This window comes from Vicia villosa, linkage group LG6, assembly GCF_029867415.1.
Source record: "Vicia villosa cultivar HV-30 ecotype Madison, WI linkage group LG6, Vvil1.0, whole genome shotgun sequence".
Taxonomy (NCBI): domain Eukaryota; kingdom Viridiplantae; phylum Streptophyta; class Magnoliopsida; order Fabales; family Fabaceae; genus Vicia; species Vicia villosa.
The window spans coordinates 137,752,384-137,766,710 of NC_081185.1; the positions used below are offsets into that span (position 1 = coordinate 137,752,384).

The window sequence follows — 14,327 nt, forward strand, 5'->3', positions numbered from 1 at the left end:
TCATTTTAAAAACATTTGAAAAAAACAAAAACATAATTGCATGTATATGTTTTTGTATCTATTTTCAATGTCAAGATAGCAGCATATTACAATTCAAATAAGACATAAAACAAAAAAAATATCTTGAAGAGTTGAAATGAAAAATCAAGAGATGATGATCATGTAAAGTAGCACTTGGGCAGTTGATACAAAAATAGTAATAATGACCAAAAGAGTGTTGAAGAAGGAATGAGAATAAATGGAAATGGTAGGGGAATATGAAGAGGTGAGTCAGAGAAAGAGTGAGTTTGTTTTGCAACAAACTTTTGTTTCCTTGCAGAGACACCCAACACAATACTATTTGGGAATTCTGAATTTCATCCTTGCTGGCAAATATTTGAAACAAATACGTTTGTAAAAGTTTCACATTCAGATTCACAACAAACTATTATTACACTTTAGAATAAACCAAATATTTCTTGAGCGCACATCATATGCTACAAAAAGGACACATTCAAAACCTTATAATTATTCTTGTATATATTTAAAAAACAAAGCATATGCTAGAAGAAAATTAAACTCAGATAAAATAGAAAAACTGTTTTAGGAAACAAAAATATCTTATCATTCAAATATTTCACCACCTCTTCTCACCTATAACTAAAATATCTATCATCATCCAATTCAAATTTGTATATTTAAATTATAATAAAAAACAAAGCATATCCTAGAAGAAAATTCAAGTGAGATAAGTTGAAAATGATTTAACAACAGTGGACTCAACCAACCGTTGTTAGCTAGAGGACTTAAATTTCCACTACAGTTGTGTTGTCCAACCGCAATTAAAGGGTTTATTAGTGTACTAAAACAAAACTTATTTTGCATTTCTTTCATAAGATACCCACCCCAGGCGAACAAGCGAACCAGAGATGACAACGGTGGCATAAGATTCATTTAGTGGATTATCAATCAAGAAAGGTCCATGGGCCATTGGGTTGGATCATTTCCTTTTTAAGAGTGGTTTTAACCTAATTCTCATTCTATAAATAGACACTCTCTACCCTCTCTTTTGAGGAACAAGAACCAACAATCATCAACAATTACCTACACATTTTTTCAAACCATTCACGATTTCACAAATTTTTATAGTTTTTTTAAAACCTTTTACCTTGGCCGATGATTTAAAAATGAGGCCTCCCTATTTTTAATATTTCAATGTTAATTTTTTAAAGACCAAATGATTTGATGGTTCTCCACTTTTAAAAATCATATTTTTTTCTTCTATCTTATTAACAATCTTCACTATTCCCACTTTTTTCTAACACATTTTATACACGTGAAAACCAACAATTCTCCCTTTTGTTCTCATTCACATAAATAATATAAATCCTTTCTAATAGTATTTGTTTTTTTTTTTAAATCAGTTTACTTTAAATTATCTTTTTTCTGATGATGATTATTTTTTTTAAATCATAATCTGTTTTTTTTTCCAACCAAGATTTCATTACTACTAATCAATTTCTAAATCAAAAAATCCAACAACACATCAAGCTGCAAACTTACAAGAATAAGCACCCCCCTGTGTGCTTTGGATTTAACAAATTGGGCCTCAAACAATACAAGCCCAGCGAATATCTTTTTCTTATTTCTTTCTTTGATTCCAAAAAAGTCTGTACATAAAAACTATTCAATTAGGACTTTAGTTTGGCTTATTAGTTAAATCATTAAAAATATAAAAATAATTGGATTTAGGTTAATTAGTTTAATTAGGCTAGTTTTTTAATTAGTTTGTAAATAAGTTAATTAGATTAATTAGTTTTTATTAACATAAAAATCACAAACAATTTAATTAAATTAGACATTAGAGTTTCTAAGTAATTTAATTGTGACATAGTCTTAAGATTAAATTAGATTTTAGGATTAATTTGTACATAACTAATTTTTAGGATTTAATTAATTAGATATTTTATATAATTAATTTAGGTTAAGTTAGAAACAGTTTTAATTAACTTTTCACCCCTAACTTCTCGCGATCTTCTCTCCCTCAAACTCAAACTCAAACTCTATGAATGTCGCATGTATTCTTATTGCTTTTTATTTTTTAGAAGGTGTATAGGTCGCACAAGTTTTTTTATGTAATAGTAATTAGGTTTTATATTTCTGCTTTTAAATTTCCGCACTCTAAATTATTGTATATATATTTTGCTAGATGTATGTTTAATTAGGGTGTGTATGGCAAGATAACGAAATCAAACGTTAGCTAACCTAAATACAAGATTAAATACTCGAATCTAACACACTCGCACCCACTCACCTCTAGGGTACGCCCCTCTTGGTTGCCTTTCGGGAAATAATAGAGTCCCTCGAAGCGTAGGGATACCTTATCAAACAAACAATAAACAAACATGAGCCAAGCAAACTAAGAGCCCACAAAGAACTGTGGATGAAAAGGGTGCTTACACCTTCCCTTTTCAAAACTTACCCCCCGAGCCCGTTTCTTCTAAAAAATGTCTTTTTTTTCTGTTCTTTTTACCTTTTCTGAAATTGGACAAAATAAAAGTCGGTGGTGACTTTTGCTCACCGCAACATTGCTTGCGAAATAAAAAAGTCAGTTCTCCAACTGAGTTACACTATGCTTAAATGCCTTTGGAATATATATAGAAAAGCTGATAATTTGTGGGTAATGTGGACTCATATATATTACCTGAAGGGGACTCATGTGATGGATATGGAACCTGGTAGTTCTTGGTCCTAGATTTTCCAGGCTATAATGCTGCAGAGAGATAATATTACAAGGATCCAGGTGCTTTGGAACGATATGTTAACAAAGTAGAAATTCAGTATGAAAACAGGTCTATGATAGTCTTGTTGATGATATTCCAAGGGTTCCTTGGAGATACCTGGTGCAACACAATTCTGCTAGACCTCGAGCCATGATCACCACTTGGATGTTATGCCATGGAAGACTTCCAACCAAGGATAGACTCATCCGGTTTGGATTTATTCAAGATCCTGTCTGCAGCTTTTGTAATCTTGTTTCTGAATCTATTCCACATCTATTCTTTAAATGCAGGGCTGTTAATGATATATGGCAAGCCATTCTGAATTGGATCGATATCAAACATACTCCTCAAGATTGGAATATAGAACTGCAGTGGATTCTCACTACTACTAATAAGAAGGGGTGGAAAGCCTGACTGCTGAAGCTTGCATTTTCTGAGTCAATCTATGGTATATGGCAACTTAGGAATGCTATAATTTTTGATACACATGATAGAGAAAATACTGTTAGTAAGATTGTAGATAATATCATCTCCAGAGGTTGGAAAGATAAATGTCTTAGAGATCACATACCTAGGCTTATGATGTAGGCATCTTCTTTTTGTTGTCCTTCCTTGTCTTGTTTGATTAGTTGGATCCTTTGGGATCACTTGTACCTTATTGACTTTTTGAATTAATATATATATATATTCATCTTAGTTAAAAAAAATATTTATTATTAATATTTAATCAATAAATATATAATTTAAATATTAATAACACAAAAAAATTCTTATTGAATTATCATCTTTTCCATCTAGATTTAAGTAAAAAAATAAAATAGAATACCTTAACATAATACTGTCAGCAATTGTATTATATCAATTGTTAAATTAGTACCCAGAACATTCATAAATATTTAGTTGACACATTGATACATCTAAAAAAAATTCATCTTACATGAAAATCGATACATGAAAAATCCATTGAAATCTCAATAGTTCAATATGGTTCAAAAAGTTAAATTTAAAATAGAAGACTAAAATTTTAAAATGATTAAACTATAAAACTAAAAGTGCATTTAAAATTTAATAATAAATAATTTTCATGTTTTTAATCGACAAAATATAGAAACAATTATTCACAAATGTTGATACAGATATTATAAGTCGGAAAAAAAATCATATCGAAATCTTATAAACCATTTGAATTAATGAATCAAAATCAGTTTGTGAAACTGTTCGGTCCAAAAAATTCACACAATTGGTTAACAATTTTTAAAAAATTTAAATCTACATGTATCAAAACTTAAAACAACTCCTTCACAAAAAAAAAAAAAAATTCTTCTATAACTATACAAACTTTTAAGTTTCATTACAATATTATGTATTTCTCTTTCAACCATGCCTCATTAAAATAATATGTTGTCTCTTTTAAATATTAGTCATAATATTCTTTCCGTTGTGCTATTAGGTGTACCATCCATCTAGATGTATTTAAATTTTTTTTTTAAATAATACAATTATTCGGATCATAAATGAATTAATTAACCATTTTCTAATACTATAAATACTAATTAATTGTTTTAAATATAAGTATTATAAGGAAAATTGGTTTGTAAGAGAAAATGGCAGAAGAGAAAAAGTCAACTTAAAAAAAATACATGTATTTCTCGTATTTGATTCAGTGATGCACTTTTTAAAACAAATTTATTTAAATCAGTTTCTTTTTAACTTTTTCATTTAAATGAAATAGAGAAAATTTATTTAGTTATTTTAAATTTACATATTATTAATTGTATTTGAATGATACTACTTACTTTTTTTCAGTTTTAAGATATATGTTATATTTTAAAAATTATATATTTCAAAATAAGTGTCCTTTAATTCTTTAAATGTACTTTTAATTTTTTATAGGTGGATTGTACGATCTAATAAACATTATTATTGTCAATTTATTATTATCTCATTATACATTAATAAGAATTAAAATACACTAATACTAAATTAAAATATTTTTATGAACTTATTATTTTCTCTTTTTCTTTTGTTTATTCCAGCATATTTTCTTAATTTAGATAAAAAACCAATATAAATATTATTTTGGGACAGAGTCTTGGAAAGTGGAAAGAAATATTACACTTCTATAACATTATCTCTCTAGCCATAAAATTATCACCAATAAATTTCTTTTTATTTTCCTTTGCAAATTCTTTTATCATCAAATTGTTTTTTAGATAGGATATATTTCAAAAGCTTTTGGTTGTAAAAAAAAAAAAATACACCCATCTAATAAATAAGAATATTTTGATAAATTTACTATTCTCTCTTTCTCTTTCATTGATTACAATCGATTTTTTAATTTATATTTAAGATCACCTCTCTCATAAGGTCAATTTTTCTTCTTCATTTATCTCTATCAAATATGTGAGCACTTAGTTATTTCGATCTCTCTAGCCATGAAATTATCACCATTAATTTTATTTTTATTTTTCTTTACAAAACTCAATTGTTTTTTATATAGGATATATTTCGAAAACTTTAAACATTTTGGAGCTTGTCACATTTGAAACATCAGGTCCATTTTTCTTTTCTTTTACCAGTCATGGTGTTTTTTCTAATCACTTTTATTTACTTTATTTGATTTCTATTCTATTTTAGTTTAACTTTATTTAAATTAATAATAATGTTAAATTAGCGCATATATATTTTAAAAACAACTTTTTTAATAACAAATACAAAAATTGTTTTATTCTTATATTATCAAGATTTTGGATTATATTTATATTTTGTTACTCACATGTTTATTTGAAACAATATTTTTTTATATCTTGTAACAATATTATCACATTTTGGTATTATTTGTAATAATTTTATTATTATTGATATGTATTTTCTAAAACCTTAACATGCACATGACACTTTCATACTTTTAATAACTTCCCAGACAGTCATATAGACTTTTCATTTTATTTAAAAAGTGGTATCATAGTTTTAACTTTTAATAATCTAAATAATGGTATGTTTTTTCATAATTTTAATAATATTTTGAACATTTGATATGTCTTTTTAGAATTTTAATAAATTGAACACAAAATATATCTTTTCATAGTTTTAACTTTTAAGTAATATGTATAGTTAAATATTGATTCTATGATAGTAATACGAATCATCAATGTAACTAGGGTGAAATTTTCTCTAGTAAAAACATCCTTTAAATGTTGGAGAGAAGTTGGGAAGTGGAGATTTCACATTGCTATCGGGGTTAAATTGATGTTGGAGAGAAGTTGGATAGTGGAGATTCCACATTGTTATCGAGGTGAAATTATTGTGCAGATGCATTAGCAAACGTTGTACATATACATTACCAAATTTGAGGTGTCATCTAGAGTATTTGCTATAGATTGTCCTTCTCATTTGAGAGATTTTAGATTTTGATATTATGAGAATCACTAATTCTAAATTAATAGATAAGTAGTTTTTTTTTGTTTGATTAATAATTTGAACAGTGTTATGTCTTTCGTAATTTGAAAAACCTGATGAGTGATATGTCTTTTCATAATTTTTTTAATAATCTGAACAGTCATATGTCTTTTCATAGTTTTAATAACCTGAATAAATATATGTCTTTTCATAGTTTTCATAACCTGAATAAAAATAATAAACTGGACAGTGATATGTCTTTTAATAATCTGAATAAAGATAGTATGTCTTTTTCATAGTTTTCATAAACTGGACACTGATATATCTTTTAGTTTAAATGAACAGTGATATGTCTCTTTAACCTGGAGTATGTCTTTTAATATGTCTTTTAATAACCATATGTCTTTTTAAACTTATTAACGAATCATATCTCGTTTTAACTTTATATGGCAGTAGTACACATTAGCAACCAACCAACCGTGTAAGATATAAGTCTGATAAAAAATTTCCTTAATAAAAAGCTGCATTAGTAAATTTGAGGTGTCATCTAGGGTATTCATCAACTACTATTTTTTGTGGATTGTCCTCCAAATGAGAGACTAGATTTTGATATACCTCTAGATTAACTTTAGTCTCTATGGAGTAAAAAAAACACTGATATGTCTTTCATAATTTTAGAAACTGAACATTAATATGTCTTTAATAATTTGAAAAATGATACGTCTTTTAATAATTTTAATAATTTGAACAGTGATATATCTTTTCATAATTTTAATAGTCTGAACAGTGATATGTCTTTTCATAATTTTAATAAATTGAACAGTGATATGTCTTTTCATAATTTTAATAAACTGAACAGTAATTTGTAAAAAAATCTGAATAAAGATATGATCAATTAACTATATAACTATATAGTAAGTGTAATATTTTGAAAACAATTTAAAAAAATAAAAATAAAAGTATTTTTATTTAAATATTTTCAAAATATTATTGTCAAAAACTAAAGAGACACAAAAATATTAATATTGACTTTGTCAACAACATTATCTTGAAAAAAAATACTATAAGCTATAAGCAATATTATTTTGTCAACAATATTAATATTCTTTGAATATATACAATTTTAAAAAAAATGACTTTAAAATCAGATTTTTTTTATTGTTATACGAACTTAGAAGCAATAAACTTAAAAAATAATTAGCCAAACAAAACTTAACTATATATTTTCTTTTTTCTTTTTAATGTAATTTGATATATTGAATTATTTTGTTTCAATTGCAAATTTTTAGAGTAATTTACAATATATTATAATACATAATATAAATATGAAACTATAAAAAAATAAACAAAAATAATTTAAAAAATTCCAAAAGTCTCAAAATATATCTGCTATAACAAATGAAAAAAACAAATGAAAAAATATGAAAAGAAAAGAATTATGAGTGGTCAAATGTTAAGAAAAGGGGCAACTCCATCAAAGGTGAAAACCAATGTTGAAAATAAAATAAAATATTACATTGGAGTCAGATTGTAGTCATTGACATGTGACAAGTAGCTGCAATGAAAGCCTAAAAGTCAATGAATCTTTCTTGATGTTCACAATTCACAAACACACACATCTATATATACATAGTACTAGATTGATCAAACAAGCACAACAACATTAAACAGAATTTCTCTATCTATCTCATCAATCCCTTCACATGATGTCTGGCTCAGAACTGATACAGAAGATTGAAGATTTAACCATGAATGCCAAACATCACCAGTTGGAGACTCTTGGCTCTATTCTTCTTCACAATTCCTCTTCACATTATCTTCAATCTTTCTCCAATAACAATACTCTTGATCCTTCCACTTTCACAAGTCTTGTTCCACTCTCTACCTATGAAGATTACATTGACTTTATTCAACAGATGGCTGATCATCATCCTAATCATCACCCTCTTCTCTCTGTTGATCCTCTTCTATGTTTCTTCTACAGGTATATATCTCACCTTTTAACTCTTCATTTCAGTTAATTATTTATTATACGATGAACAAAGCCGTCTCAAACTTTTGAGAGATCCTGTATAAAATGTTGAAGTTAATTAGTTTCATTTTAGTCGTGTATTTTTTTAACAGTCTGTATTTCATAAAAAAAGTGTGAGGCCCTATGCTATAGGCCGTCTTCCAGACTCTCAAATACGGCCCTGATGATCACTGTGACTTTTTCTTTTTTAGCTCGGGAACCACGTCGATGAAACCAAAGCTCATCCCTTACTTTGATTCAACCCTTTCGAAAGCAGCATCATTTATTGCTCACACAGGGAGTATTGCTGTTCTTCATAGGTAAACCCTGCTAAATTTTTAAAGGTCTTATGTTTGTTTTATAACAATCAGTTTAAATTTGAAACCTTCATCATGCAGCCAGTTTCCTCCAAGGCCAAATATCAACAAGATCCTGTTGTTTCTCTATGCTGACAAATCTACTACTACAACTAAAAGTGGCTTAAAGGTTACGGCAGCCTCTTCATACCCTTTACAAAGTGGTAAAGTATCTTCTGCACAACTTTCCAGGTTCTCCAGTCCCCTACAAGTTATGCTTGGATCTAATGTGGATCATCAAATGTATTGCCATCTTTTATGCGGCCTTAGGAACATTGATGTTATAGATGGAATTAGTACTCCTTATGCTATAGGTTTGATTAAAGGATTTGGTTTTTTGGAGTCCAAGTGGGAGCAGCTATGTCATGATCTTGATTGTGGTTATCCGAGTCATGAAATTTCTGATTTGGAAATGAGAGAAGGAGTAATCAACACACTTGGTGGTCCTCAACATGAATTGTCAGCCAGAATAAGATTAGTTTGTGCAGATAAAAACTGGGATGGGATTGTACGTAGATTGTTTCCGAATGTTCGGTTTATCAGGTGTGTTACGACAGGGAGCATGACGCAGTACTATCAAAAACTTAAGTTTTATGCAGGAGATGTACCGATTTTAGGAGGTGATTACTTTGCTTCCGAGTGTTGTGTAGGTTTAAATTTAGACTTAACGCAACCACCAGAGACAACACGATTCGTTATACTTCCTACTTTTGCATACTTTGAGTTTCTTCCATTTGAGATGAATAATAATGATGATGTTGTCGACGAACAAACAGTAGACCTTTGCAGCGTTGAGGTTGGGAAGATGTATGAAGTGGTTGTTACTACTTACCGAGGATTTTATCGATACAAACTAGGGGATATAGTTAGAGTTGTTGGTTTTTATAATTCATCGCCTCAAGTGGAATTTGTGATGAGGGCACCTAAGTCTTCCGCTGAGATTATAACTGAGAAAGACTTGATATCAGCAGTTGAGAATTTTCAACTTGCAATTAGAGGTGCTATGGGAATTGACTCAATTGAGATTGTTGAGTTTGCAAGTTTCTTGGATCAGGAACCGGTGTCGAAGCAGTTGAAGGTATTTGTAGAAGTTCAAGAGGAATCTAAATTTTCAGAGGAATGGATTAAAGTGTTTAAAAGTTGCATTTCATCTCTTGAGAGCGGTTTGGGAGCATTGTACAAGGTGCAGAAGCATAAAGCTCATTTAGGGAAATTAGTGATGATCATCCTAAGGAATGGAGCCTTTGATAAGTTATCAGAATTGGCCATTAAGAAGGGAACATCAGCTAGTCAATATAAGCCACCAAAGATTATAAGGAATACTGAAGTTGTCAAACTCTTGGAAAAGTTCGCTTTTGTTACCGTATCAATGGATGACTAAGAATGTAAAGTGAATGGATTGAATGTCTAGCACTACCTTAATTTTCAATCTGTCACATTTTTAAACATGATGTTCAGAACGATCTAGTTGCTTTTTTTCAATAATAAAATATCTTGAAAGATGAGATGTTTCAATAGACATGTGTTGCTTTATTAAACTAAACAGACTATAAAAAATAAGGCTAGTTATTCAATCACCAACTTGTATCCATTGTTGTTCCACCAAACTCAGAAAATCGCAAGCTTCCTACGCGTTAATGGCTGCCTGTAACTGTTCAAGGCTTTTACCTTTGGTTTCTGGAACTGCTACGACTATAAACAATATAGCTAGTGCATTGATGGCAGCATAAAGAATGAATGTACCTGAAAATCACAATTACAAAGTAATCACACATGTTCTATAGCTTTCTTGAAATGAAATATAGCTGAAAAATAATGTATTTACCATAGGAGCTCCAACTCATGAGAAAGTTGAAAGTATAAGAGCATAGCCATGCACCAAACCAGTTCACCAATGTGGCTATGCTTCCCGCCTGTCCTTTTATATTCACAGGAAATATCTGCGCCACAAGGTAATATTTCAGCAAAATTTGTGCCATCTTTTTGCCAGGTAACAGACATTCTTTATAACTGACGAATTCGAAGGGATCAGGGCGTACCTCGGACATCACAACCCATGGAATTGCTCCCATTCCTATTGAAAATGATCCTATGTAGACCTGATATCATATAAATATAAATATAAATAGTACATGTCACATGGCGAATGAGTTCATATTTCGGAGAATGAGATTCATAAAATAAAAAAAGCATCAACGGGGAAAGGGTAGTAGCCATACTAGTATGCCCGTTACAGCCAGTGCTGGGACTGCCCCTAAGCCCACATTATGAACCTGTTATTCACAAGGATATCACTTTTACATTAATATTCGGATTAAGAACTCGACGTCATAATGTTCAGAGTTGAAATGTACCTTAAGATAGAATGCAACTGCTGTAAATATACATCCTGCAACCAATCCTGATCCAGACACCTAATGAAACCAAGAAATTGTAATAAAAATATCATACTCATACATGAAGATGATAAGGAAATGAAAATTTGAAGCTATAATGTTTTGTGCTTGGAACTTACCAAAAGTAGAGGCTTCCTTCCAGCTTTATCTATGAGGGCTGCTCCAAGACCTGTTATTATAATCTGCGAAATTAATAAACATGACTCCGTTAGTTTGAGAGAAACCAAGATTAAACTTTCCAAGGAAGTAAAGTTTAAAAAAAGAACCTGAAGAATAGCATAAATTATAGTCCCGGTCGCCGAAGGAAATCCTATGACAAAATACACCAAAACAAAGTAAATATTTGAGTGCTTCATAAGGTTTATTCAAGATTTAAAACATGATTTCAATGAGAACTATAGGTTACATGTAAATAGAGTTAGAGTTTGGATGAAAAGTTACAATTACATAAGTACCTGCAAGATCAAAAATACTGCTTGTATAAAAGCAAACTCCATTGATTCCCCCAAACTGCTGGCAAACCATAAGCCCTATTCCAATCTGTCAGACCAAAATGAGTTATCTGTAGTGCTTTCTGTGTACTTGCTTGGATTGAAGGAAAATCAAAATTATAGATACATACTGTAAGCGAGCGCAGATATCTTCTTTGAAACAAATCCAGCATCTTCGGTTTTGCCAGAAGTTCTAAGCTAGTTATATAATCCTGTGTGTCGGTGACAGATACATCCGCTTAAAATTGCATTATATCTGGAAAGCTTTGTCTTCAGTATTGTGCATGATAGCAAAGTCACAAACATATATTCACCTGAATTTCGGCAGCTTCATGAGATATGTCAGCACCTTTACCGCGAAGTGTTTGCAATGCTGCCACAAAATCTTTTGCGCGCCCTTTCTTTGCCTACAGTTAGTACTATTGATGTTGAGTTAACCACTTCCTATTTTCTCTTAAAAAAATGAAGATGGAGATTTATTTCTTACAAGCCATCTAGGAGACTCTGGAATTAAGAACAGACCCAAAAGCAACACAGCCGTGGGAATCAGGCCTGCAAATGCAAACACGGATCTAGTACTGAAAAGCTTCAACTAATTTATAATGTTCAAATTGTGAAGAAAACTGACCAATTATTGCTAAAGCTCTCCATGAAAGTACTGTTCCGATAATGAATGAAACCGATACAGCAGTAACAATCATAAACTACAAAAGAAGAAGAAAGAAAAACTTATACACCATTGCTACCTTTATTGCAAATACTTGTATATTAGTTATTTTCATGATCATAGAGTTACAATGTGTAGCAAAAATATACTTGATTTAAAGTAGTGAGGGCTCCTCGGAGTTCTTTTGGTGCAATTTCTGCTACGAAGACAGGAACCACAAATGAAAAGACTCCCATTCCATATCCTGTTGCTAGTCTCCCAATATCCAAAGGAACTGGACCCTAAATATATATGTAAGAGAACAAGAGAAAAGCCACTCAGTTAATCATTGGAGAACAGTTATGACAAAAAAAAAATCACATAGGTTGTGTATGAAGAACCTTTGAAAAATAAATAACAAGCCATCCTGCAACACAGAAAGCACTTGATACTCTCATTGCCTGCATATACATTCCAAAACCAGCTTTTTATGAATACTCCAAATAATAAAGATAATTAACAATTTGGAAGCTAGTTCCAAAACAACCATCTTCATTTTACTGAAATTACCCCCTTTCGTCCAACGAAATCAGCAATAGGACCACTTGTTATCGCGCCAATCATTGCACCAAAAGTCAAGATAGAGCCAAACAAGGAGTACTGCATTCATTCAATCAGAAAAAACCAAAGAAAACAACATCAAATCTACCACATGAATCAAATCCACTAAGTATGAAATAATACAACATTTTTAGTGCATAATAATCATGAGTTTGGTACCAAAAAATTGTACAGCCAATAACTTAATATTTACTTGAAATATTTTTAGAATATTCTTAATCATTTTCAGTCCATTTCCTAAGTTTTCACTAATCTATGGATTATGAAGTTAAATCAAACTTTGGATAATTTCTGGCTTACTTCTGCCAAAGACAGGCTTAGATCTTTCCTGATAGCATCTTGAGTTGGAGATGAATATCCAGCCTAGAAAACAAAAATAACAAGCAAGCAAGTAAGCATCTTGAATAAAAAAAAGTGCTTATTTTTGTTGTTGTTGATTTTCAACTATAGAACAGATTTATAGTAAAACATAGAAGTGGTGAAGTAAAGACTTACACAAGCACCAAATTCATAAGAACCACAAACAGCAATGAATGTGGTGAAGTAAACCATCCATGGATGATTATGAGGATGATCATGATCTTTGGTTCCATGGACAAGTTGGTTGTTGTTTTCACCTAACAATGGTTCTGTTATTATTTTCTGCTTACCACCTTCAACATCCTCTTTGATTTCCATCTTCATTTTGCTACCTTTGTGATTTGTGAAGACTATATGATAGTGACTCAGTTTGTATAGGATTAGAGAATGGTCAAAAAAACAACCTCAAAGTTTCAAACTTCAGATCTCTTAATTATTGGCTCATGTCCTATCACATACAAAACTGTTCCAACAACATAGTATCAAGAAAACAAATGCAATATACTATGGATAAAGCCAAGTGACTCAAAATCTCAAATGCACGTAAACATATGCTGCTATTGCTATAGGAAAAAAAAAAAAAAGCAATTTATTTATATTTAATTACTTTGCAAATCTCTTAATTGTCACACTTTATAATACAATAAAAAAGATTATTATAGGAATAAATCATCAATTTGAGTTATAATATTGAGTATACGTACGTGAGTGATTTTGTAATGAGAGATTGTGAGATTTAGCATACCACACATAGCTGGCATTTTTTTGTCGCATTTGTAATAAGTCGCGCAACCAGATCCAATGTGGTTGATTGAATGGACAAGGAACTAACGTATAGGACAAGTGTAACATGTGGTCTGTATTTGCCATGAGTTTAAAATCTGTTGGAAGAATTAAATATGGGACAATGACTAGTGGGAGAATGTCTTTTTTATGAGAATGTTCTTTTCTTTTGTTATCTAATCTCATGTATAGAAAACTAAAAGCAGATCAAAAGGAGGGGTCAATCCCACAAACAAGCTCCAAAGAAAATATTAAGAATACCAAAAATCTAAAGTTAGGTGTACATAATTTGCACATTTATTTTCTTATCTGAAGATGTGAGAGTTCAAAAATTGTATAGGTTTTTTATGGTTATGTAAATACTGTTGGGCTTGGATATCCTTTCTATGTGGAGAAAGATTCAAATATGAATAACTTATTTGTTTTAATTATTTAAGTGGAGAATCAATTTAGGGTTAAGAGAGATATAGAGAAAATAAAGATTCAAAAGAGAGAAAATGAG

General features: G+C 30.2%; 2 protein-coding genes across 2 annotated transcripts; one reads left to right on the forward strand and one right to left on the reverse strand.

Moving 5' to 3' along the window:
• The first annotated feature begins 7,864 nt into the window (after positions 1-7,864).
• Positions 7,865-9,909, forward strand: LOC131610189 (probable indole-3-acetic acid-amido synthetase GH3.6). The gene is made up of 3 exons (XM_058882073.1): positions 7,865-8,145; positions 8,385-8,492; positions 8,571-9,909. The coding sequence occupies exons 1-3, from the start codon at positions 7,865-7,867 to the stop codon at positions 9,907-9,909; spliced, it is 1,728 nt and encodes a 575-aa protein (XP_058738056.1).
• A 126-nt stretch (positions 9,910-10,035) lies between these two features.
• Positions 10,036-13,681, reverse strand: LOC131610190 (sugar transporter ERD6-like 7). Its single transcript, XM_058882074.1, has 17 exons — positions 13,178-13,681; positions 12,983-13,045; positions 12,632-12,721; positions 12,463-12,522; positions 12,232-12,363; positions 12,044-12,119; positions 11,903-11,967; positions 11,730-11,822; positions 11,547-11,627; positions 11,380-11,464; positions 11,191-11,234; positions 11,044-11,106; positions 10,883-10,942; positions 10,748-10,801; positions 10,568-10,627; positions 10,354-10,468; positions 10,036-10,271 (listed from the first exon to the last, which is right to left on the reverse strand). Exons 1-17 carry the CDS (start codon positions 13,364-13,366, stop codon positions 10,156-10,158), a joined length of 1,446 nt encoding a protein of 481 aa, XP_058738057.1. The 5' UTR covers positions 13,367-13,681; the 3' UTR covers positions 10,036-10,155.
• Between the last annotated feature and the right edge of the window lie 646 nt (positions 13,682-14,327).

Bases quoted from the DNA above. Each gene is read 5' to 3' on its own strand.
- LOC131610189 (XM_058882073.1), top strand. From the start codon at position 7,865: ATGATGTCTGGCTCAGAACTGATACAGAAGATTGAAGATTTAACCATG. The intron at 8,146-8,384 runs GTATATATCTCA...TTTCTTTTTTAG, and splicing joins CTTCTATGTTTCTTCTACAG to CTCGGGAACCACGTCGATGA. The intron at 8,493-8,570 runs GTAAACCCTGCT...TTCATCATGCAG, and splicing joins AGTATTGCTGTTCTTCATAG to CCAGTTTCCTCCAAGGCCAA.
- LOC131610190 (XM_058882074.1), bottom strand. From the start codon at position 13,366: ATGAAGATGGAAATCAAAGAGGATGTTGAAGGTGGTAAGCAGAAAATA. The intron at 12,120-12,231 runs GTATATTTTTGC...CTTCTTTTGTAG, and splicing joins CCCTCACTACTTTAAATCAA to TTTATGATTGTTACTGCTGT. The intron at 10,802-10,882 runs GTACATTTCAAC...TGTGAATAACAG, and splicing joins CAGTTGCATTCTATCTTAAG to GTTCATAATGTGGGCTTAGG.